The sequence below is a fragment of the Botrytis fragariae genome (genome assembly GCF_013461495.1).
Source record: "Botrytis fragariae strain BVB16 chromosome Unknown tig00000260, whole genome shotgun sequence".
Classification (NCBI taxonomy): Eukaryota; Fungi; Ascomycota; class Leotiomycetes; order Helotiales; family Sclerotiniaceae; genus Botrytis; species Botrytis fragariae.
Window position 1 is genome coordinate 228,521 of NW_023501005.1, and position 25,405 is coordinate 253,925.

The 25,405-nt window shown below is 42.7% G+C and overlaps 8 protein-coding genes across 8 annotated transcripts; 6 read left to right on the forward strand and 2 right to left on the reverse strand.

Annotated features, from left to right (window-relative positions):
* Nucleotides 1-539: 539 nt before the first annotated feature.
* Bfra_012081 (uncharacterized protein) lies at nucleotides 540-1,155 on the forward strand (the record flags this gene model as incomplete). The annotated part of the gene is made up of 2 exons (XM_037342402.1): nucleotides 540-668; nucleotides 727-1,155. 2 exons carry the CDS (start codon nucleotides 540-542, stop codon nucleotides 1,153-1,155), a joined length of 558 nt encoding a protein of 185 aa, XP_037187699.1.
* A 1,110-nt stretch (nucleotides 1,156-2,265) lies between these two features.
* Nucleotides 2,266-3,998, reverse strand: Bfra_012082 (putative cytochrome p450 monooxygenase protein; the record flags this gene model as incomplete). Its single annotated transcript, XM_037342403.1, has 3 exons — nucleotides 2,266-2,883; nucleotides 2,947-3,588; nucleotides 3,645-3,998. The coding sequence occupies 3 exons, from the start codon at nucleotides 3,996-3,998 to the stop codon at nucleotides 2,266-2,268; spliced, it is 1,614 nt and encodes a 537-aa protein (XP_037187700.1).
* A 1,304-nt stretch (nucleotides 3,999-5,302) lies between these two features.
* Nucleotides 5,303-6,358, forward strand: Bfra_012083 (putative elongation of fatty acids protein 2 protein; the record flags this gene model as incomplete). The annotated part of the gene is made up of 4 exons (XM_037342404.1): nucleotides 5,303-5,698; nucleotides 5,753-5,822; nucleotides 5,872-6,095; nucleotides 6,143-6,358. The coding sequence occupies 4 exons, from the start codon at nucleotides 5,303-5,305 to the stop codon at nucleotides 6,356-6,358; spliced, it is 906 nt and encodes a 301-aa protein (XP_037187701.1).
* A 1,213-nt stretch (nucleotides 6,359-7,571) lies between these two features.
* Nucleotides 7,572-8,708, forward strand: Bfra_012084 (putative capsule polysaccharide biosynthesis protein; the record flags this gene model as incomplete). The annotated part of the gene is made up of 2 exons (XM_037342405.1): nucleotides 7,572-7,932; nucleotides 7,987-8,708. 2 exons carry the CDS (start codon nucleotides 7,572-7,574, stop codon nucleotides 8,706-8,708), a joined length of 1,083 nt encoding a protein of 360 aa, XP_037187702.1.
* A 542-nt stretch (nucleotides 8,709-9,250) lies between these two features.
* On the forward strand, nucleotides 9,251-11,932 carry Bfra_012085 (putative major facilitator superfamily transporter protein; the record flags this gene model as incomplete). The annotated part of the gene is made up of 4 exons (XM_037342406.1): nucleotides 9,251-10,336; nucleotides 10,392-10,720; nucleotides 10,769-11,027; nucleotides 11,087-11,932. 4 exons carry the CDS (start codon nucleotides 9,251-9,253, stop codon nucleotides 11,930-11,932), a joined length of 2,520 nt encoding a protein of 839 aa, XP_037187703.1.
* Nucleotides 11,933-12,440: 508 nt separating this feature from the next.
* Bfra_012086 (putative c6 transcription factor protein) lies at nucleotides 12,441-14,627 on the reverse strand (the record flags this gene model as incomplete). Its single annotated transcript, XM_037342407.1, has 3 exons — nucleotides 12,441-13,074; nucleotides 13,133-14,361; nucleotides 14,418-14,627. The coding sequence occupies 3 exons, from the start codon at nucleotides 14,625-14,627 to the stop codon at nucleotides 12,441-12,443; spliced, it is 2,073 nt and encodes a 690-aa protein (XP_037187704.1).
* Nucleotides 14,628-18,707: 4,080 nt separating this feature from the next.
* Nucleotides 18,708-20,654, forward strand: Bfra_012087 (putative isotrichodermin c-15 hydroxylase protein; the record flags this gene model as incomplete). The annotated part of the gene is made up of 3 exons (XM_037342408.1): nucleotides 18,708-19,047; nucleotides 19,193-19,653; nucleotides 19,713-20,654. The coding sequence occupies 3 exons, from the start codon at nucleotides 18,708-18,710 to the stop codon at nucleotides 20,652-20,654; spliced, it is 1,743 nt and encodes a 580-aa protein (XP_037187705.1).
* A 2,363-nt stretch (nucleotides 20,655-23,017) lies between these two features.
* Bfra_012088 (putative plasma membrane protein) lies at nucleotides 23,018-24,062 on the forward strand (the record flags this gene model as incomplete). Its single annotated transcript, XM_037342409.1, has 3 exons — nucleotides 23,018-23,277; nucleotides 23,331-23,420; nucleotides 23,477-24,062. 3 exons carry the CDS (start codon nucleotides 23,018-23,020, stop codon nucleotides 24,060-24,062), a joined length of 936 nt encoding a protein of 311 aa, XP_037187706.1.
* Nucleotides 24,063-25,405: the final 1,343 nt, after the last annotated feature.

Here is a 25,405-nt window from a genome sequence, read left to right on the forward strand (position 1 = left end):
TCGCCAAGCTTAAAATGTCCGAATGCGATCGTCTCACGTGACAGTGTTAAGTATCGTTGTCAATTACACTAAAGTATTTTGTGGCGTTTCAAGCGGTCGACAAGGAGTTCATCGATGTTAGTTTGGAAAGATTATTAAATGAAGGTGAGCTTAATGTTTGCTCCATTGTATCCACAATTGCTTGATCATGGCCTGCCGATCTCCCTTTCGCATCTAAGATCCGGCGGTAGGGAAAACTTTACTCGCTCAGCGGCCTTCTTGGGAACACCAGATTCCCTTTCGGGGTCTCTTGATGTCTCAGAAATGGTAGATCAGTATGATCAGCAGATTCTGAGAATCCTGGTCGAACAACCGGTCAGTCGCCAGGATTGCGGTATATATCTTCATTCTCATTGCATTAGAAATCGAATAATTCATCAAACACTTCACATTCATTCATCAACAATCACACTCATTTAGCAAACTATCCACTCATTCATTCACCTCACCACACTTAATCATCAAACAAACTCGTTTACTCAAAACCCCAAACCGAAAACATGCAATTCTCCCGTATCTCTGCTCTTGCTCTCGTTGTTGTCCTTGCGGACTTCAGCATTGCTCTTCCCGTTAGCAAGGGCTCATCGATTGACGCTTTAGGCCAAATCGTTCCAGCCAATACCAGTGGTGTGAGTAAAATTTCAGATAGAACTATTGAGAAGTCGTTTCTAACAGATTGATCGACAGCTGCTCCGTCGCCATGAAGGAAACCCAGGATACGAGGCTGCTCAAGCAGGAGAGGGTCCATTGGCCCCAGCCCACCCAACTGAAGTCCACCCAGCTCCAGTCCAACCAGTTGTGATTCACCCAACTCCAGTTCACCCAGCTGCAGTCCACCCAACCCCAGTCCACCCAGGCACTGTTCAACCCGCCGATGCCCAACCCGCCGGTGTTCAACCCGCCGATGTCCAACCCGCCGATGTCCAGCCCGCCAATATTCAACAAACTGGATTTCACCCAGTCATCAACAACCCAGAGCAAGTACAAGGCGATCGAGAAGGAAATTCCTTGATCGATGTGAACAACCAGCTCCTTCTTCCCATTGATATCGATTGCGTAGGAATTGCTGTCTGCAACCCGGTTACAGTTAACAGAGAGGGAAGCACCAGTGCATAAGCTGGCACGGCAGCTATGCATTGATCGCGCTTCACTGGGACGGGAGAGATGATGCCGAGATCCTTGAGAATATGTAGTAGGAGATGGAGTTTGCATGTCTGTGAGATGATAGTTGAAATTTGGGGAAAAAACTTTTTGGCGAGATGATTTTTGTGGAGATTTTTAATTCTAATATATACATTTTTACCTTTCTGAAATTGTTTCCATCCATTGCCCCGAGTTTTCGATTCTATGAACTTCAAATGAATTTAAGAATGTGAATTGCCTGTCTTGCAAAGTGAGAATTACGAATTCTTCGAATATACAGGCATGTGAGCAGTTGACAAGTTCGGGAGCCTAGCAAATTCTGTCTATTTTTGGCTTCTGCCGTGCAAGATAGGAAGAACCATGCTCTCAAGCACTCAACAAGCGCACTTGTCGGATTAATGGCAATATAACCCGCCTTCTCCCCACTCTCGTACGCGCATGACGTATGTGACAGTGCCCTAGGCAAAGTAGAATAGGGGTACCATATCTTGATATTCCCGGTTCATACGAAGAGGGCAGAGAGAATGGAAACAGCCCCTCTTTGACTTCTATGCATGATTCGTGTGTATACACCTTATGAATTCTGTCCGACGGTATCGAGGTTTTTGTGTAAGTTTTACTCATAGCTCCTCACACCTTTGGCGAAGACGCAACGAGACCCTTGATCTACCCAGACTATCATCTACTTGATATATCAATATTAGATTGGTGAAAAATTAAATTCAGAACCATGATTGTTCATTAGTAAAACTAATAATCAGTTAAGGCAAAATAATTTTATTATTTTCATGAAAGAATTATAGCTTTTTAAACTTTTGCTCCGAGGTACCTCTACATATCCGAATTTCGGTTGAGTCAATTCACTTTTTGGAGATCATTCAGTACTTCAATTTATATAGGAGAGCAAGAATTTTGTAAGAATTATACTACAGAATGGATAGGGTGCGTAAACTATGACCAGGGCTCTTACAAGCAAGAGTCTTTGTGAAAAAAATCTATGTAAAAATTAAAATGATTCTGCACCATCTCCTAATTTTCCTTCAAGCCGACAAACATTGACATCGCATCAATTACAAAACAACTTTAGATGGTAGTAACCTTAACCTGAAGACCATCTCTTGGTCTCAAAACCAATCTCCACATCTTCAAATCCTCGGGGTTTTCCACGCTCTCATCACGCTCAAACTTGTACATGCTCAATAAACAACAAATCAAAACCTTCATTTCGGTCTCTGCAAATTTGCGTCCAATGCAACCTCTAGGGCCTTGCAAGAAAGTCATGAAAGCATTCGCCGTGAAAGTAGAAGGCAATTTGTCCCAGCGATCAGGGTCAAAAACATTGGCTGTGGGACCCCAGTACATAGGAAGATGGTTAACAGTGTTTGCGAGAATATAGATGACCGTACCGCCTGGAACCGTGTATGGACCCAATTTATCGTCTTTGAGAGATTGTCGGACTGTCATTGGGATGGGTGGAATGAAGCGGAGAGATTCACGGCAGACATTATCGAGGTATGGTAGAAGATCCGCATCAGTCTTTTCAACACTTCCTTCATAACGGGCTTTTTGATCGAATAGGAAAGGCATGTGCTCGCGGATCTCGGCTCTGAGTCTATCTTGAATTTCCGCATGAGTTGAGAGAAGATGAATTGTCCATGCTAAACCTGTTGCTGTTGTGTCGTGGCCTGCTCCAAGGAATGTCTGTGGACAATGTATGTTAGTCTTCCGCAAGATTACAGTGAGCTATTTACAACTTCTGCTTACCATAATTTGATCACGCATAGTCTCGAAAGATAAACCTTCTTCGCCAGCTTCCTTCATCTTCAAGTTGTCCTTAGCAATCAATGCGATGATGTCCTTATGGTTAGTTCTCTGAGCAGCTTGTTCTTGCTTCTCGTCAATGATATCTGTTGCAGTCTTGAGAATAATCTTTCGCGAACTCTCCATATCACGGTTCATCTTGGCGGGAATGTACTTAGTGGATGGAATAAAAGCTTGAAGACCGTGCAAGATACGGGATCCGATGTCGAAAGCAAAGACAAGTCGGTAGGCCTCACGAATTGGAGCTTCGGGGTTTTCGAGAGAGTTGATATCAACACCAAAGCCGGCGGCACCAATGATGTCAAGAGTTGTGCGGTTCAACCATTCCAAAACCTCAAAAGGCTTACTCTTTACCGAGTCAGCGTCCATTTCTTCCTTCCAAAGCTTGGTGAGAAGCAATGACTTTTGCCAGAATACTGGGTAGAGCGCTCGAATCGATTGGATAGAGAAACCTGGTGCTAAGGACTTTCGTTGATGGATGTGCTCATCTCCCTCAGCAAGAAGTACACCTTCTCCAAGAATTCTGACCATCCACAACTTCGCGCGCACTGGCTTTGGATAGTTGTATGGATTTCTGGTTGTCATCTACGAGTTCATGTTAAAGATTATAAAAAGTAAGTTGTTATACTGATCTATCATACCTGCTTGATTGCATCGTCGTCTACGACCGATAGACGTTCAGCTCCAAAGGGAAAGAAGTATCTGATGATTGGGCCGTGTGTTTGATGCCATTCACGCTGTTTCACACCAATCTCAGTGCTGATAATTTCAAAGAACTGACCCCAGAGAGGGAAGCCAGGGACGGTAGGAACATGTCGCAGCTCGGAAATATAGAATGGGAAGATGTAACTGAGGTAAAAGACATATAATGGTATGAAGACTCCAAAGACAATCTGGAGTGAGTATAGAGTGCCCCACGAGGAGTTCTTTGAAATTAGGAGTGCAATCAATGTCGCTGCCCCAGAAAGGGAGGCGAAAGATACTTCGATAGCCATATCGTTGCTCAAAGCAAAGTGTTAATGAGTTGAGAAGGAAACGACAAGACAAAAACAGGAATTATGTCACTGATGAATGAATTCGAAATGCTAATGAAATTATTCACCGTCTATACTTGTGGGTCGTAATTTCAACAACACTTGGTGTATCTCAGCCAGAATGCTCGAAAAGGTTGATCTAATTGATCGTCGTCACACATTTACGATCGAATCTATCTAAAATTCTCCACAAATATTGCAGAAGTGCATTCCCAAGAATGTATCAAATACAAATAACTTTCAATAGACGGTAAACGATATATCCGGCTAACATGTCGTACAATGCCAGCACGGTATGGACACATCCTTGCTTGGCACGCCAAAATTGCTGTCTTAACTAATTACTCGGCGTGATGGAATTTCAGAGGGAGTGGGTCAAAAACTTCTTTGTGGAGATGTGCAAGAAGCATTTTATGAATATGAGTCTATCGAAATCATTCTAATTGACTCAAAAAGTGAACTTTAAATATTCGAGAAAAGAATAACGTGAAACAGCCGGTCCGCTTGTGCGGATTGGATTAGTGTCATCCCCACTGTTGCTGCTGATCTCCAAGCGCTAGTAAGCATTTCAACGTGAGCGGGAAGCAGACAGCCGGAACGAGTAATTGCGCGATCATCAAGATTCAAGATAGGCGAAAGGTACCCGCAAAAAGCTTATCTCTACTTAGACGTTCCCAACAAGGCCCCTTACGACACATCATTTATGGATCCTTACTAATAGCGAATGCGGAGCTAGTCCATGTACTTCGGAGAAATTCATCCATTCGATCATTTCTATGCACGCCAAGTGGTAGCAATAATTCGATGCTTGAAACGTCCGGAAGCTCAATTTGTTTCCCCAAATCTGTCGTTACACTTGCCGTCGCCCCTGATGGCGGTCATTCATCATAGTGACAAAGCTCCACTTCATGGCGAAAGTTAGCCAGGAAGTAGACTTTGCAGACCCATGGAACTGAAAGTAGTTTCCAAACTCTCAATCACTCAGCTCGAGATTTTGGCTCAGATCATCAGTACTACAAATTCTAGCCTTGATTGTGATCGTCGTCACTAGTCCATGGAAGTTTTCAAAGTTTTCAATGTATGAGAAACGGCATTTCAACTAGGATTAGTACCGTCTCCCTATCTTTCGAAAGAAGCAAAATTCTTTAAGATATAATCATCAGCCCCTAAAATAACAAAATTCTCTTTGAAATCAGAATCCCATCTTGAATCTCATTCTTATCTCACACATTCTTTTCCCACGAGTTGCGACAGCATCAGCCAATATGTCAAGCAGTACACTTCTTTTGCCGCTCGATGGGGCCATCAAGTTCTCCCCATGGGAAGCCTTCGACAAACTCTGGACATCGATAGCAGGATATCCTGCCGAAGACTTTGAGTTCATTCCAGGAAAGACGCCAATGGCTACGTTGAAAGGAACTCTTGTTACAATAGCTCTTTACTACGTAATCATCTTCGGAGGTCAAGCATGGATGAAGAACCGTCCAGCATATAAACTGAATGGTTTGTTCATGGCACACAACTTGATGTTGACTGTCGTAAGCGGTTCGTTGCTCGTTCTGTTTGCCCAGCAGCTCATTCCAAGTCTGTGGAAAAATGGCTTGTTTGATGGTGTTTGCGGTGGAACTGGATGGACCAAGCCATTGGTTACTCTCTACTACGTATGTTTACATTCCCGAGACTTGAGAAACGATTATATTAATGAAGAAATACAGTTGAACTATATCACCAAATATGTGGAGTTGCTTGATACAGTTTTCTTGTTCCTCAAGAAGAAGCCTTTGAGTAAGTCACAACCGAACCTGAACTTATGCAATGCTTATTGTTATACTAGCTTTCCTTCACTGCTATCATCACCCAGCAACAGCCCTCTTGTGCTATACTCAACTTGTTGGACACACTCCAGTATCCTGGGTCCCAATTACTCTCAATCTTTCCGTTCACGTTGTGATGTATTGGTACTACTTCCAGAGTGCACGTGGAATCCGGATCACGTGGAAGGAATGGATTACTCGCATGCAAATTACCCAATTTGTCATTGATCTTTTCGCAGTTTATGTAAGTCTCAAAATCAGGAAACAAAACTCTTACTGACTTTTCTCCAGTTCGCCACATACAACTACTATGCTAGCGCCTATTTCAGCGGTCTCCCCCACATCGGAACATGTGCTGGTGAGCCATTTGCTGCTTTCGCTGGCTGCACCATTTTGAGCTCCTACCTCTTTCTTTTCATCTCTTTCTATCTTGCTACATACAAGAAGACTACAGTGAAGAGAACTGCAATCAAGTCCCAGGATGTTAAAACTGCAGTAAAGTCATAAATACTGAAGTTTTACACCACAAAGCCATGGGCTGAGGAGCTTTCTCTCTTTAGCTTTGGGGGATACCTGTACAAGACACATATTAGGAGGGTTTTAGGAGAATAAATTCGAGAAGTAGTTCTAATGGAGATTGGATGGTGAAGTTTGTATTTGATAAGTTTTATTTTGTAGCATAATGTATATTCTCCCTGCGAGAGCTTCGAATGTAAGAATAGAAAACGATTGTAATATCTGGAATTTTGCACCATATTCACATGTGAAATACAATCTTTTGTGTAATTTGATTAGATAATACGGCAGTATCATTATCCAGACTGACAACAACTACTTCCTGGGCTAGGTCTAATAGCCTTTACCTGGTTCCAGGAATATATCCACATGCTCGAGCGGTTTATACAGGTTTTGGCAACAATCATTTGCACTGACTCTAAAGAACTGCCAGCTTTCGCAATCTTGTCAGCCCTAAATCAAAGCAACCATGCGTGTAGATCTCAGAGAAAGACCCTAACCCGGAAAGGGTATATGAATCAAATAAAATGTCTTTTGACTCCCATTAAGGTATTGTCGGCCCAAGGTCGGTTAGAACATAGTCAGTTTAGTCTTTTTTATACCCGCTATCGAGCCAGTAATCGATTCGGACCTTTGATAGATTAACTTTCTCGGCCACGTCCAGGTTTTATGTGTAGATCTTTATACTATTAACACATAGTGGTTTCACGCGGAACCCCAACTGGGAAACGAAAGAGATCAGCACTAGTCCATTGGAGTTTAAACTAATGCAAGAGCCGCAGGAAACTGGAATGATGTATCCTCGCCCAGCCGTCTTCATTTAACTAGCGTGTATGGTGATCAACCTGGCAAGGTAGATCTTTGGTTTTGGTAACAAACAATGCGAACGAAGATCTCTGCATGGAAGGCTATCGTGCTCAATTTTCACGAAATCTTAGTGAACTTAAAAGACTGTAAATCTCACACGAATATTGGGTCTATCTGAGCGCCATCTACGACATGTATTAATAGAAGTTCAGGCTAGCTCTTGCCATTTGCAGTGTTGGCGGTGAATTCAAGCATCTTAGTAACAGAAAACCGAAATGATTTCTTCTTTCTATTTTCTATGATCTCATATTCTTTACACATGTCAAATATTCTAAAATAATATTCTGCATCGCAGAATTCTCCATTTTCAGCACCTTTCAAACCATCGGAATTCAAAATGAACAACTTTACAGTCAGTGGTACGGAAACCACGCACCTGTACACTGGGTTTACCATTCAACCTTTCTTCCAAAGCAAAACTCTTCTCTGGACCATCATTACGTACTCTTTACAGATTCTTCTGAGATGTTTAGATTATCTTTATACGTCGTTGACGGTATGGAAGCTTGCTGTCATTTTGCTAGCCATTGGAAATTTCAAGACTTTGCCATTGATTTGGCATTTACGTATTGTTAACGCCTTTCGATTCTGTCTTCGCTCACAGAGGCCAAAAGTTAAATGTGGACCACACCAAATTTTCCAGCCCTTGATCACTGAGTCACATGCCCCGTTGATGGAGATTGACTTGAACCTCCATAGTAAGTTATGAATGCTATCATTTTTCCAGGTGTGTAGTTGCTGACTCCCCTTAGAAAGTAACAGTTCCTACTTTTCAGATGCTGATGTAGCTCGAACACACTTGTTTTGTACGCTATTCTCCGAGGCCATTGAACAGATGAGAGGTGGAACAGAGGCAGTCACAGGATCGAAGGGACCTGTTTTCGGCATTGCTTTGGGAGCAGTAAATTGCAATTTTAAGAAGGAACTCAAGCCTTATGAATCATATGAGATGTGGACAAGAATTCTATCGTGGGACGAGAAATGGATATGGACTGTCACGCATTTTGTTCGAAAGGATTCTTCAAAACCAAAGTCATACACCCTTTATCCACAGCAGAAATCAGACGAAGATGATGAAAAACGCAAGGAATTGGATCCAAGAGCTGGCGTCGTAGCATCCTCGCTTGGCAAATGTGTTTTCAAGCAAGGCCGCAAAACAATTAGCCCTGAATTCATGATGAAGGCTTCCGGACTGCTTCCGGATGATCTTCAGAAGAATGATATGGATGTGCAATTGAATGAAGAAATCAAATCAGGCAACTTTGAAAAATGGACACATGCAAAGATCGAGGAAGAGAGGTTGAGGGGAAAGAAAATTGCAGACACTTTGTCTGTGGAGAGCCAGCAGGAGTTGGAGGCATCATTTACTGGTGAATCTGAGGCATTAGGAAGACACACTGATGGTACTGGCTTAGTTGGTGTTTTCTCTACTCTTGCTCAACTGGTGGGGCTGAAGAAGCACCAAATCTTATGAGCTACCAACGCTCATGTGTTCTAGATATAAGGTTTTCATTGCTTGCTGTATATATTATAATTTTTAATATGCCGCGTACATAGATAATAATCGCAGCACACTTGTCACATGGTGTTAAAATGACTTCATCTTTACACGTTGAATAAATCTTTGTCTGTTGGAGATCAATCCATACGTACAAAAGAAGCTTTTGTCACAGCGTCGGCCCATCGAAAATTCGGGTCGTGATCCAAATAACCTAAAATGTTTAGGTGGATGAGATGTCACAGACCAATTTCTCCGGTAAAGATCTACATCGAAAAACCCAATTCTCATCCCGAATGGTGCCGGATATCTGTACTAATTTGTAGCCCGCATATCTGCAATAGTATATATTGTTGATCGGCAATCCCGTATCCGCAACTAATGGTTCACCTACGTAATCAACTATACCCAATATCTCACATAGTAATTTGGATTGTAGTGAACAAAGGAGTTGAAACAACTTTACATCGACATTAATATCAAAAAATACCACGAAGGCATCCCCTGGAGATGCAAATATGGGTTCAGACGGTGAAGCGAGCTCTCCAATTGAAAATGCAGCACCAAATACAGCTTTAGTGGAAGACCTTGACTTTTCGCGTCGGATTTTCCATGTACAACCGTCATCTGAAACTACTCTGGATGACAGAGGAGGCCAACCGGGTTTAAATGAGGCCAGTGGACTCTCTCATCATTCAGATACTGACAACAATCAACAAGCAGTAAACAAAGGATCTGGTAGACAAGAAGGCTCTAAAGACAATGTGGAAGCGATCAAAGATGGAACTAAACCTCAGCTCGCAGAAACTACGTTTGGAGAAGCAGAATCACAGTTGGGCCGCAACAAGGAGACACCGACAGAGAGGTTAAATTCTCAACGAAGTCCTCAACAGCCAGAAGAACACAAGCCAAAGGTCTCCCACGATTCATTTGACAACCTCAAAGAAAAGTCGCGCAATGTGAGCTCAATTTCGCGTCGCTCTACTATGGAGAGTACGAAAGCAGGCTCTGATTGTGTAGGACCTGAATCTATTATGGAGTTGGAAAAAACATCACTCGAGGAGGAAAGTATTCGAATATTACAACCTACCACATCTCGTGGGACACGAAAATCTTCGGATATTGATCCGAACAAAGCACCTCGAAATAATGCTGTCCTCAATGAACTGTTCACAGATATCATAGCATCTGCAGCTCCATCACTTCGACATCTAGCATCTCAAAGCACGCTTAGTGAATCCGTGTCCAGCGCCAAGCGAAGCAAGACCTATGAGCGACCACATCGATTATCAACTCCAGTGGAAGAGCAAAGACACCCCGGGAAACCGGGATTATGGAGTGACCAATTCATGAAGAATATAGATGAGATGGTGGATTGGGAAACCAAAGAGGTAAACGCAATATCGTTGTCCTCCACCAGTAATCTGGATGCGTTCGGGGCTCGCGCCAAGACCGAAAAAAATGAGGAGGTTGTTGCGCCACCAGAGCCACAAGAATTGGATGCGGAAATCGAGTATCCTGGAACCCTTGCTTTGACGATTCTCACAATCGGGCTTTGCTTGTCGGTGCTTTTGATTTCTTTGGATAGAACAATTATTACAACTGTATGCCTGACATTCCCACTTCCTTCGTTGCACGCATTACTAAGCTTTCTACTAGGCGATTCCATATATTAGTGGAGAATTTCATTCATACGCGGACGTTGGGTGGTATGGAAGTGCATACCTACTTACGGCATGCGCGTTCCAACCGATGTATGGAAGAATCTTTACTATTTTCAGTATCAAATGGTCATATCTAGGCGCAAACGCGCTATTTGAGATAGGATCATTGATTTGTGGTGTAGCTCCGAATTCTCTCACATTGATTATAGGGCGTGCAATCGCTGGAGTTGGGAGTGCGGGTATTTTGACCGGGTCTTTTGTTGTGGTCGCTCATAGTGTTCCGATACAGAGACGTCCCGTCTTCACCGCAGCTGTGGGTTTGATGTGAGTATTTCAAATTGGCTATTCGTCCTTAGACTAATTCAACCGTAGGTTCGGACTAGGAGCTACAGTGGGACCATTGATGGGAGGAGTTTTCACAGATAAAGTATCATGGAGATGGTGTTTCTACTTCAATCTTCCGGTCGGCTGTGTAACCATCTTGGCCATGATCTTATTCTTCAACCCTAAGAATAGCATAGTCACAAAACGATCGTTCGGCTCACGAGTTCTGGATCTCGATATTCTTGGAAATATTCTTTTGCTCGGTGCATGCGTTATGCTTTTCATAGCTTTCCAGCATACTGAAGAGGTAAGTTCTATTCTCGTGGTTTGGCGGTCTACAACTACTAGGTACTGACTATTCATTAGGGCAATTCTTGGTCCAGCGCAATGGTTATTGGCCTTCTCGTCGGCTTCAGTGTAACCATGATTGTGTTAGGACTGTGGTTTTGGTACAGAGGCGACAAAGCTTTGGTTCCACTTGAGATCCTCAAGCAACGAACCGTATTAGCAAGCTGTCTCTTCTCATTCTTTCTCTATTCAGCTTTGATTATTCACGGCTATTATCTTCCTCAGTGGTTTCAAGCGATCAAGAATACATCTGCCATTACATCTGGTGTTGACATGATTCCATATGTCCTCTGTAATGCTTTCTTCTCACTCGTGGCCGGTGTTCTCGTCTCCAAATCCGGATACTTTACACCACCCGCTATCATCGGTACAGCAATCGCTACGATAGGCTGTGGATTCATCAGCACATTCAGAACTGATACCACATCAGCTGAGTGGATCGGCTACGAACTTCTCAGTTCGACGGGTTTCGGAATTGCAATCCAACAAGGATTTACCGCTGTTCAAACCGTCTTGCCATTGGAGAAAATTCCTATCGGCACCGCTGCGGTGGTCGCATCGCAGTCTTTTGGTGGTGCAGTTTTTGTTTCTGTTGGAAATACAATTCTTCAGAACCAATTGAAAGCCTCGTATGACAGTGGACAACTACCAGGAATCAATATCCAGGCAGTTTTGGATGCTGGTGCCACAGGCTTCAGATCTGTAGTTGATGCGGATCAATTGCCTGCACTATTGGAAGTATACAATGGTGCTTTACAGAAAGTTTTTATCGCAGCAATTCCTGTTACTGCATTGGCGTTTATCTCTTCTCTATTTCTGGAATGGAAGAGTGTTAAAACTCAGGAGTCCACTGAACAGGTTTGAAATCTTTTGACTTTGCGATCGTGTGTTTGTTTGAGGTCAATGCGGGCAATATGAATATTATCTATGTACATATACTTCCAGTCTAAATTGAATTATAATATCTTGGAGGGTACTATTAGATTATAGCCAATAATATAATTTATTATAACAGTAAGGGCGGAATGCTTAATGGCTATTCATAATATGGCCAATCGCATGTCCCATTTCTATATAATGAGATACATAGTTTCATCTTATAAAATCATGTTTCAAACATATTTTACAGTTGTGATATTACTTTTTCACTTGAAATTAGTAAGTGATTTAGTATATTATACTTATAATAGAGTTTGAGGATAAATTTAGACTAATACATGCATGAAATCAGTCCAGATGCTGATGGGAAGACAAAGCATTTATGGACAAACTGTGAAGATGCTGTTTTTGCTATTACACCAAGATATTTCATAAGTTACAAGCCTGTCATAAAAATTTCTCGTCCGTGTCCGAACATCTCATAGTCCAGTTTTCAGCACTTGGAAACCGCACCTATCAGTCTTTCCCATTTATTCCATACATCTCGTCCGCCTCTAAGGACATCATCCAACTCTCTATCCATCATACAATCCTCCGTGTTCATCTCCATAGCCAATTCCATCCATTTAGTTCCTGAATGTCCACTTGCGGAATTCTCACTGGAGACAATATTGCTCTTCGCGTCTCGCGAGACCAAGCCTTTAAGTTGTGGTAAAACCCCGATATTGGGAGAAGTAGGGCGAGACATGACTGTGAATTTTGGTGTATTCCGGCCTAGTTTGGCTTGGACTTTTCTATAAAGTAGGATGAGGATTTCTTGACGACAGTAACCATATGACTTGCGCAAGATCCGAGAAGTGGGGCTAGAGTGAGTGAATTCGGGCGATCTGGAAGCGGCACGACTGACACCAAGTCTGGGGCTAGATATTTCGGCATCAAAGACTTTGTCCACGAGAATTTTTAGCGATTGGGCATTGGAATCCAAGGAAGTGCACAGACTAAGGTGCATGAGGAGGATAAAGACAGCGTGGTGAGGCTGTATGAGACCAGAAAGAATACACTTCAATGGTGTTATGGAGGTTGTGTCGGATAGAAAAAGGTAGTTTTGCAGGAACGAACTTGCAGCCCTGGATTGAATATGTTAGTGATAAAGAGTAAGACTGACATTTTTGGTGATGAACAAACCGGACAATATCATTTCGCCACCCAATATCTTGCAATTGTTTTGCTTGACAGAAGTTCAAGCCGAGAAGGCAATATACATTATCAATCAATAACTTCAGGTACGCCCGCGGTCCCAAGTTCTCTGCTTTTACTCCCGGTAATAAATTTAGAAGATTTTCGATGCTTTCAACGAGACGAACCGCATCTCCCTGTGTTGGCATCTTCATGATCCAGTCGCGCATACAACGCGCCCACTGGCACTGGCCGTAAAAGGCGATCATCATCGGTGAAGCTGAATCTTGGCTAGAGGCAGGATTCAGCACCATGGGTAACGAAACATCGTTTTCGTATCCGTTTCTAGTTATCAGCAAAGGTGCGCCGGTCGTGATAGTCGATTGGAGATCCAAAAACAGCAAATGCCACCAGATTCTCTTTTCAACCTCAGCTTGGAAACCATTACTTTGATATGGTTTGTCGAAGTGGAGTTGTAATGATTGAGCGAGTCTAATTGCGTGGAGTAAAAATCCATACCGGAACTGTGAGGATGATGTGCTAGCTTGAAATGTGTTTACAAGAAGGTAAGCCTGCAGAAGCTGGATCGCAGATGATCCTCGGTGTGTGCAATGATATGTTGGAAGATTAACTATATCTAATAGCTGTTCGTATAGATCGTGTAATGTTGTTGCTTGTGAAATGTTTATGGTAGAATTAGCAGCCCCACAATATAGAACGGCTAAGATGAGTAGGGTAGTTTCAAGCGAGGTTTCAGGAGACAAATTGGCCCAGAAGCTGGTGTACTCATCTATAAGAGTATCAATATTGCATATGGGCACTGCAGATTGTAGTCCTATGAAGTTGTTCAAGAAATGATCACAAACTTCTCGCGCTGGAACTTTCGTCCGAAAATAGGAGATGAAATCTTCGCCGAGTGCACCAAGGGTAATCGCTAAATTTTTGATGGGCTGATGGAATGGAGTATCTATATCATTTGCCAGGATCTTTGGAGGGAAACGAGACGATATTATTTGAGACTGTTTAACCACCGACCGGCTACTTGTTTTTAACTTGATACCGGATTTCCTTTCGCTGATTGGATTTGACATAACTGGCGATGGCGACTTCCTAGCCGGACTCCTGGATAGATTCACCTCAATGAACTCAAACTCGGGTATTTCGCTGTTCAAGTATTTACAAAGTCGTCCCCCCTTCTTACATTGGGTGCAGGATGGCCTGTCGCGGCTACATTTTACCTAGATTTATCGAATCAGTACATTCTATAAGTATGGACTGAGAAGTAAAAACCAACTCTTCTATCGCGGCATGTTGTACAAGCCGTAGTCCTACGATATCGTCTAATACCACTAGACTCCACACTACTTGGGCTCCCAGGAGGGCTTGGCGACATCTTTGGTGTATGTGATCTTGGTTGAAAGTGGACAATAGAATTTGATGATTGGGGCCAGTAGGAAGTTCGAGGTAGTTCCATTTCAAGTAGTGTCGTTCCGAAGTCTATCATGTTTGAAGAAGTGTGGTTGGAACAGTCACAAACTTTAAATCGAGCAAGGTAATTAAGAAAGGCCAGAACTATAGAGAAGTAAAAAAGCAACCTCCACTAAAGGCGAGTTGGTTAATAAACGGTTTGAATGTGATTATCTCCCCTCAAAAAGATTCAACCTGGTCGACGGTACAAGACCAGGTAGACCCGTATCAAAATCCTGCCGATGCCCATCTTTGCTTGAGCCTCCATAATTAATCTTGGATAATAAAACTCCTAGAACATGGGAGTCAACGCGGACGAACCCCAGAAATTGTATAGCCCCACTTAAGTCATAATAGTGGGAATATATTTACAATGATTGCATCAGACGGGCTCCAAATGAGTTTGTGGTAAGCTTACCAGCACCAATTTTAAGCTTAAGCTCAAGCTCAAACTCAAAAGCATAATGATATTTTGGTATCTTGGGCCTCTGCCCTTGCGTGTGAAGCAGGAATGGATCCTATGCTTTTCACAAGCCTCAACAGATCATGCCTCATAGCTTCTCACACCTTCTGATCATCACATTGAGAATTAACCCCCACCTATTCAACATACAGAAATGTTCCAGGCATGTTCCGGATAACACATGGCAGCATGGTAATGTGGCTATTGCGGAACAAGATTGGCAGGGGACTCAGGGAGCACTCGATGGTCTGTGTTGAAACATTCCGTTCTTCTCTTTAAAGGATCCGAACATGATTTCGCATAATGCTGGCGCTTAAGACGACGGATACAAATGGCTGCGAACAAGGCAGATTGTATCTTGCGTTTATTTTGTGTTGATCCAACTACCCAGTGGGAAACTTGAACACTCAAAGATGTTACTTCGACCCTTTAAACACATGCAAAAGGTCTATCTGGAAGGGGGATCGCGTGTTATGTTGGAATTAGGACGTCGAAGCGCTTCGATTTTGTGGAATATTTGCTTGCGGATGGTGATTTCTAAAGCCACGTCATTGCTCATACAAAGTCGACAGTACTCAAATACCGCGACTACATTACGAACGTGGTCTTATAGGATCTATGGAGTCATGCGTGCGCGATATGGTGGCATTAGAGAATATTTCGTGTGTTCAGGTTCCCTCTGGATTAGGTAGTTGAATGTTTGAAATTATGATATTCGGTAGAATTTCGGTTGGTAGGAATAGTCTTTCAGCTCCAAGGTATGGCGCGTCATACCAAGGTAATGAAAGACACGTCGATTGTACTTTCCAAAACTGGTCAATATCATTACCTTAGGAATTTACGTGAAGTTATCATTCCTCACAGCCTTGTACAAGGAAAATGAGCTTTTTGTTCTTTGGATGTCCACTCAATCTTTGGATATATACTGTTTTGATGCGATAATTGTCACATGATTAGGCACTTTGGCGGAGTGGTTAACGCGATGCCCTGCTACTGAATGATTCAGAGTCAGGCATTTCCTTCGGGAGCGAGTGTTCGAATCACTCAGGTGTCGTTTTGGAGAGTTAGTCCGCTGCATCCAATTTTTATTTTCAATTTTTTATTTAACATTTCTCTCCTACACTCTTTCCTCTCTTAGCAAAATCTAGAATCTCGAATGTTGCTGTATTTTAGGTGTTGCTCCTTTTATCTGAGGCATCAAATCATGATAAGTGGGATATCCGAATAGAGTGCTTCCGATCTGCACATGGATCAAAACAAAGGGACCTGAGTTTGTGAATTGGAAATGAACAGCAGGATGGCATGTCAGCACTAGACACATTTGCTACGGGTAACTTCCCCGGTGAAATATTCCATATGTGGAATTCTATTTTCACTTCCATTCCACATGGTTTTACAAGATGTTTTTTAACCCCATCGTCTCTAGAAGAGTGGGATACGTACCCAAAGATCTCAAGCAATTCTCAACAAATAGAAGCTCATAGATAACGACAAGTCATACACTACGTCCGTGCAGCTGCTCACCATGTATGTCATGGACGGTGTGGCCATGGAATCCTACAAACGGTTCTCAACTCATTCTCTTTCAGGCGGGCCTTGCGGAATGATAAGATACACGCGTCGACATCTTTCATGAAGATCAGACGCGTGATCTATCTTTTCTCTTATCTTCGTTCCGCGGATTAAATCCAACATGTTTTCGACACATCCACTTCGCAAACGCTACGCAAGTTCCTTTGGGACTGCTCGTGCGAGATCTTGTGCATTGGCGCATGGGGCTTTGAGAGTATGATCATCACCTTCTCAAGCCTGGCGCCTATTTTCCACTCTCCATATTAATTTATGCAGCTCCTTCGGGCTCCGTACAAGGCAGACAACATTTCTTTCTTTCCTTCCAATGCTTTCTACATGCTGGGAATTCAAGATCGAGGCTGTCTAGCGACGCAAGACATTTTATTCCCGACTAAGTTTGCAATAATGCATTCATATGGTAAGATCACATTCAAACTCAGTTTACGACGAAATTAATTTAATATTTTCAATCTCATTTAAAGCATGGGGATCTACTAAATAACATAGATCTAGATTTTCGTCTAGAAACTGCAGTCTGTACTGGCAGGAAATCCGGTGTCTTCTTTCCTGTATCTCATCAAGGGGTCGCCCAAAAGGATTGCGTTAAGACTTCCACGTCTTGATCGACATATTTCCAAGGTGATATACATATTCATCGTGGCAAGACAGCTCCCAACACGATTTTGCATTCGCTACATACGCGACCTTGATATGTGGAGTACAGCAATTCGATCCTGAATTCTGGCCCCCACTCCGGAAAGGAAACCCCGGATCGGTCTAGAATGGATAAAGACGTCTTATCTTCCAGGGTGAAGTGCTTCAAACAGCAATTCATCCCTACTCTTGTATTCTTGTGTCTTGTGGAGGGATCAGCCATGGAGTCAAGTGACCGGTGATGATTTCACCTTTTTTTCTAATGGACGCAGCAAAAGCGTTGCGGCTAAAACAGTTATTGATAGCATTACTGTGACTCCGAAATCCCTGGATGAGACTAGCAGAAGAGCATAAGTCTACAGCAAATCAATTCAACATTACACATACACGTTAATGAAATGATTCACATGTTCTTGAGTATGAACTGGATGGATGAAATTTGTTCAATGTGCGGGGTGCCTAAAATTGCATCTGCTGTAGTCTGCTATTTTTCAGCGAAGCAAGATGAACTCATTGACAACACCCGAGAAGCATAGTAGCTCGGGATCTTGCACTGGAGTGGCAGATATTCCCGTCTAACTTGACGACGTTAGGCTTTGATACCGTTGACAAGATATCTGTTTAGGTTTATGCGATTGAAAATCTAGTCAGTGTGAACAATACCATGAATAGGAATGCTGAGCGCGATAACGTTTCATCATCTTCAAGGATAAGATACAATAGGCATAGAGCCAGATGCATAGTGATGGTCGACTGTGTGCGTCTCTTGTAGCATGGAATCGGCAGATGGTTAATGGCTGTTATAGGTTGGGATTGAGTTTATTTATAAAGTTGCTCAAGCAAAAACTACGTGCCGCAAGAGAATTACTTCGAGATTGTTGTGTTTGTATCATGCTCTTTCGTTTGGTTTTATTCTTGCCGGGATGCAAAAGAAGACTTGGTACCAGTCATTGCATTATACATACAAATATTCAAATACCTTTCCTTTCTCCGAGAGTCATAGTATTATTGACGCCGTTGTAAAGTAAATAATGTACTCCGTATGACGGACGTTGTTGAGATGGTACTGAATCACGAGTTTGAATCCTTGTCTGAAGTCACTTGTCGTTTTGATTTGGGACGTTTTCAATTTGTTATACAATGTATCTATAAAATACGCGATGATCAAGCAACGCTTCCTTGCTACACTTCTATCCAGTACCTGCGTCTAGTCGAAAGTCTTGTGTTGCATTTCAATGCATGTGACGAAATGTAACCACACCTTCCATTTCTGGAGATTTTCGCAGGTAGGACAAGTGCGGGGTATTCAATATGACTTCGTACTCACCTTTTTAACACTCAGATCCATTCTATCTGTTCAATTGACATGACTTTCCAAATCTAATTGATTGTGTCAAGTTATCTGATTGTTAGGAAGACAGTTATATAATGGAGAATAGTAAAATGTCGGGGATTCATGCGGGTCGTAAACCCCAGAAATGGCATGGAGTATTCTTGTTCGGACCGACGGCATGTGTAGTGGGCTATTGGGCATTGAGTGGTCTCTCAAGACTCATCAAAGAGGCTACCCTTGACGGCTTCAGACCACACGCTCCGTTGTGGTTGTTATTGCTGGTGCTCAATTGGTTTGTCCTCTATCGCCTGTATTTTCATCCTTTAGCAGGATATCCTGGTCCGATTTTGGCTTCCGTTACAGACTGGTACAATATTCATCTCTGCCTCAAGGGCGACCGTCATTTGAATGAATACCGACTCCATCAAATCTATGGTAAGCAATACATTACTTTCAATAATACGGACTGGACCTTAACAAGGTTATTGTCTGAATCATTCTCAGATTTTGAAAGCTTGCATCTAGTCCGCTAATTCCTACTGTTGGACACTCTGAAACTAACCATTAACGATGTTTCCAGGACCGATTGTACGAATTGGACCGAATCGACTGTCTTTCAATAGCACCACCGCTCTTCAAGATATATATAGCTCCGCTGCCAACACGCAGAAGTCCGACTTTTATACAATATATCACTACTTTTTTAAAGTTCCATCTGTGCTCACCACTATCGACAAGAGGATTCACGCACTCAAGAGACGTATTCTGGTTAAAGCTCTGAATCCGCAGGCGGTACAAGAGCTACAGAATCTTATCTATCGAAACACTCAACGCTTCTCCGAATATCTTCGAGAGGGCAAAAATGGGAAGGTGTCAGTGGGCGAATGGACACACCCTCACGATATTTCAAAAGCTTTGACATATCTACAAGCAGATATCATGGGCGATGTAACGTTCAGTCGTAATTGGGGTATGTTAAATGATGAGGAAAATCGTCATATGGTTGGTCTCATGTCTGATTCGGCTCTTGCTATGAACACGGTAAAACAGCCCTTAATCTACTAAGACCAGATAGATACTGAAAATCTGGCGAACAATAGCTAGGGCACATGCGTACGATTGAAAAACTCGGCCTATTCAAATTGATTCCACCATCTTTCATGCATGGTGCCAAGAAGCTTTTTGCTCTCAGCAAATCTCAGACAGATTGGCGGATCAATTACAGCAATGATTTAGCTAACACAGATATTTTCTCCGCCATTCTTGCCGCACGGGATCAAGAAGCGGGACAGATCTATACTCAAGAACAGTTGATCTCTGAAGCCGGTGTCTTGATAATAGCCGGCATGGATACCACTGCATCAGGGCTAACGGCAACCATTTTTTATCTTCTTCACAACCCACTGGTCTTCGAACGTTTGAAAAGGGAAATTAGAGAGAGATGGGCCAAGGTCAGTGAAATCAAAGTTGGGGGAAAGTTGAATGACTACAAATATCTTACGGCGTGTATTGACGAGGCCATGCGACTTTCACCCGGTGTTGGGGCGAATATACCGAGGGAGGTAATGAAAGGCGGAGCTGTCATCGATGGTTGCGCCATTCTAGCTGGAGTTACAGTTGGGGTCTCCGCCTACAGTATTCATCACGAGGAAAGATATTTCGAAAATCCGTTCGTTTATAGGCCTGAGCGTTGGCTTGATGAAGAGGGTGAAAATGAGTCATCAAAAGGAAATGCCAGAAACTCCAAAGTCTTTGAACCAAAAGCATTCACCCCATTTGGCACTGGGAGAACAAGCTGCATAGGTAAATATCTAGCGTATCAGGAGATGGGAGTGGTGTTGGCACGATTGATTTGGGAGTTTGATATGCGATTGAGTGTTCAGGAGGGAGTAGGACTTGGCGAGGGTAAGAAGGGGATGGGTTGGGGCAGAGAGAGGAAGGAAGAGTTCCAGACTTGGGACAGATTTGTGAGTTGGCATGAAGGTCCAATGGTGGAGTTTAGATTGAGAAGCGGGGATGAGAGTAACAAGGATGGTCTGTAAAGTGTTAGGCCCATCAGGTAGTCTTCATTGAGAATGGTGTAATCATCCCAACTGTTGAGACGGCGGAAGCGGCGGAGTGATCGATTGTCTCTTTTTTTCGCGTTTGATTCGTATATGCAGGTCAAACCTTCAGAGTAGATCAAACTTAAACTTCTCGTTAGGTTTTACTAGATAAGAATTCTACAATATCGCACGAAAATTTCTTCAGCTCGATATTGACATCAAAATTTGAATTTCCTAATGTACTGGCCAGTCCCAATGCTCTGCGAGTAGATTCTACAGTTTATACGATTCTAGACTTTGGGCATGGACCTGAGGGAGGAGAAGTGATTGGATACCCACAATTATTCGAATGAAGATCTATTGTCCGGCCGGGGATTATTGTACCCATGTGATAACTTGATGATCGTCCACGTGACATATTCTTACAGCGTCGCTCTTTCTTTGTTTTGTCTTATATGCCAAATCATCAAGTAACGAATAAACGTTTCTAAACAACACACCGAATGACGATCAACAGTACAATATAAAAGAAGCCTCTGTTTTGTTCTGATCACGAGACTCGCTGGATAGATGGAACAACGAGTTGTCAAAGCGGCACCTAAATTGATCAACACGCGCATCAAACTTTAATACTAGACATGCTAAAAAACCGCAACTTTCCGAAAAGCCAGACGGATATTCAATAATTCTTAAGCCGAATCAGATCTTCCTTATCATCTGTCATATCGTACTAGATCGAGTAAAGACGCAATCTCGTTTTAGGTCTCGAATGATGGACTGGAAACCTATTGTGAAATTTGGGGAGCTAAATTATATGGCAATTTCGGTCATATTAGCGTGCACAGCACAGCTCATGTGTGACAAGCCCTGCCACTTGTCGTACGTATGCTACATAATTTCCAAAGGCCGTCTGAATGTTCATACGTTCGATTGTTATTATTATTGTAAGGGCGTGGTACGATCAACTGAATTGATGGAGGTGGCAGCTTGTTGTTCCTATCTTACAAGTAGGAATAGTGTACTGAACCTACGCTACAAGTAGGCTGATTTCAGGCCAAATCTTGTCCCCCTGATGTAAAGATTCGGAGTGACGGGAGGCAATTTCTAGCCTAAACTACATATCAAAACTGTCAGATTGCCGCTGTCAGCTTGTGGGAAGTGTCCCGACTCCGAGCTCCCGACACACAGTGCATTGATGATTGTGTGCCTTTGGAAATTCCCTGGTATCGAATGTATGCTTCAGTATAATAAACAGGCGAAGACTCGAAATTTGATGCGAGCAAGAGAGAAGCTAGATGTGAAGACACACCATGCTACATTTTTCGATATTTTGAGTGAAATATTGGGTAGCTTGACCAAAGATAAGACTTGCGGACATACAGAAAATTGAAGACAGCACATCTCCGGAAATAATGATGGGAAATCTGGTGAGCTATTTCTTCGGCAAAAACACGAGCCTTGAGGAAACATTGAGGAACTTTATATTGATCTCTGTCACCTTGATGATCCAATTTCCGACATAATTGATATGTGGTATCGTTCAATAATATTCCCTGCAGCTTTGTACCCCGATTCGCTTTCTTTGAGAACCAATGGTCAATCTCCTGCTTTACCGGGTGACTCAAGAGCTGGTTTAAGGTCCGAATTTTCCCCCGGATTTTTAAGTTATCGTATCAAAGGCATAAGTTTATGTGTTCTCCAAACGTGCTTCAACTTGACTGGAAATCCTATTGTAGCACTCGTAACCCATATATCAACAGAAGTAAGACGATTCGCACATGCCACACTTCCCTTTTAAAACGAGGATTTTAAAAGGCAGCACAACTCTTTCATGATTATTTCACTAATCACGAATTGACAATGAAAAGCCCGCGGTTAGCATGGACGGACTATGTGGCAATCAGATGTTTAATACAATCCGGAGGAATATGTCCTTGTTCGGATGTTTTGTTGAAGCAAGTTGCTATACCGGTATAGATCTCAGCGCTTGTTTTTTAGATATCCCCATACTAGCTATATTCTAGCTCAAAATATCTATTCCAGACTTGCCTCCCACTTGGCGAGCTCAAGGGCTTTGGTGTTCACCCACTAAGCTGGACCTGGATATCCCATCCAACTCTTCGTAGGAGCTCTACAGTTTGAGCTCTTCTTGTGCGCTGATCTTCACAACCTGAGGAACAGAAGGCGAAATTTTCAAATGTTGCGGGAAAACTTAGTACATCTCAAAATATGTACATAATGCCCGATTTCCCACGTTCGCGAAATGTTTCTATATCGTCTTACTATCTTTCCTACATCAATAAACTGACACTGGCTTCTGTTTTATCAGTTATCGTCTGTTGATTTGAACTAAATCCGACATGGCGACGGAGAACGCCCAGGCAAATTCAAGTGGTGTCCCACAGGAAAAGGATTTCTCACATACTAGCAATCACTACGGAGAGGGAAGCAATTCATATGAAATTAACGACATGTCAATTGGTTCGGAAGATGCATTAAAGAGGATTAAGACCGCTGGTAGTATCAGTATCAGTCCGGAATTGTTTGAGAAGATATATCTCTCTCCGCAAAACGCCGTGAAAGGTGATTTGAGAAAAACTTTTGGAAACCCTACTCCGGTGTAGGTTCATGTCTTGCAGCCGTGAGTTCTATACACGCTGACTGATTATGTAGAGCGATAGTTGGTTTTCTCATTACTTTATCACCACTATCGTGTGATCTTATGGGCTGGCGTGGGGCGGGTAACAACGGTGCGGCAGGAATGTAAGTGTCTTGATCTCTCATTCAACGTGTCTTTATATCCACTAACGACCCTTCAGTGGTTCCTATTTCTTCTTTGGTGGGCTCCTCATGATTGTCGGCGGTTTCCTCGAATTTGTTCTAGGCAACACTTTCCCCTTTGTGGTATTTATCTCTTTCGGTGCTTTCTGGCTTACGTTCGCCTCCACACTTCAACCATTCTACTACGCATATGGGCTTTACTCTCCTCCCGGCGGTACTCCAACCGACGGCTTGAAAACAGTTGGATTCAACGCCTCTTTCGGATTCTTTTTTGTCTTTATGGGGGTCCTCTGTCTCATATACCTGGTCTGTTCTCTGCGCACAAATGTCGTCTTTGTTATAATATTTTTCACATTGGTTGTTGCTTTCTCACTTTTGACCTCCGTATATTGGCACACGGCAAACGGTATTGGCAATAACGATGCGACTCGATTGGCGTTGGCAAACAGATTGCAGATTGCTGCAGGTGCGACTCTTTTCGTAACATCACTGGCGGGTTGGTGGATCTTTTTTGCTATCATGCTAGCGGCCCTAGACTTCCCACTCCAAATCCCAGTGGGAGATCTTAGTACTTTGATTAAAGGAGCCAGTGAGCGAGAAAAGTCAAAGGAACAAATGGCGTAGATTTAGTCTCAACACTATGTCTACTCACATCAATGAGACGAGCTATACAACGATAGCAACGATATCTGATAACAAATTTGGAGAGAAAAATGGCTATGTGGAGTATTGGTGGCTCCCTGTTAATCGATGTCGATGCCAGGGTTACATCCTCAGCACATTCACGGTCCAAGTTTGTTCACTATTGGTATGCAATTTAAAGTTTCTATGTAAGCTAAGGAATGGGCCGTGTATACTTATTGGCTTTATATTTTACTTAAGTTCTGATTGTTATCCAGCAGTTTAAGAATATTTCCGCGAATAAATTTAACACAGTACACAATACACAATACACAATACACAATACAACCTACAAGACGCGTTTTGGGAAAACGTATATAAATATTCGGTGTGCATGTAAAAAGAGCTCCCGGGTCTTTCTCCTAGCGACATGGTAGATCTTGAATCAACAAACCTGCGTTGTATCCCGCATGTCAAGTGTAAGCTCAGTGGTATTTGACAATATCAATACAAATCTCCGACGCACGACTTCACTTATGCATAAAACATCCTAATTTCCCTTCCTTCTTTGCTCCTATCTATTTCCAAACCACAAGAATCGGAAATTTCAAACAAGTGGCTACGTAAAAAATCTCCTATCGGCGCGATTTTGGTGTAATGTATCCGTACCTGTGTGCACTCGAGACACGTGATATTTCAGTCATACCAAGGTTCCAGTTCTAGGAAATTACGTGCGAGGTGGTGGCTGATGTGGCTGATGAGGCTTTGGGGATGGGGATATTTTGTGATGGGCTTAGAGGGAGTGTGGTGCGTTTATTGTAGCTTGGGTTGGAATGATTGTTGGTGTAGAGGGGTGGGTTTAGTGTGGGTGCTGCGGTACAAGGTATGCTTTTTTGATATGGTGAAATGAGAATCTTCTACGGGCTTATCGCGTCTGCTGCAGGCAGAGAGTGTGTAAAGTGATGTTTAGTTGTCAATTTTTTGTGCTTAACAGAATCGAAAAGATTGCGAGGAAGTTCCTCTTCAATTAGGTATCACATCGCCTCTTCAACTGAAGGTTCGGGAGACTGGTTTCTAAAGTCTCGCATGTGCCAATCCGTAATACCAACAGATAGGTGTCATTATTCGTGGTAAACTAAAAATTGTCCCCTCTCCCATTTCGCTATGAAAACCGCCCAACACGATTATTTATTCTTCTCCCTTGCCGAATAGTCGGCAGGACTAGATCGTATATGTCTAAGTAGCTAAAGTTAGTCAGTCAATCATGTTGATAATGTTTCATTTGATTACTATTCTTTTTGGGGGCGTCATCATCTTCCGTGTTTGAATAACCTCAATTAATGATT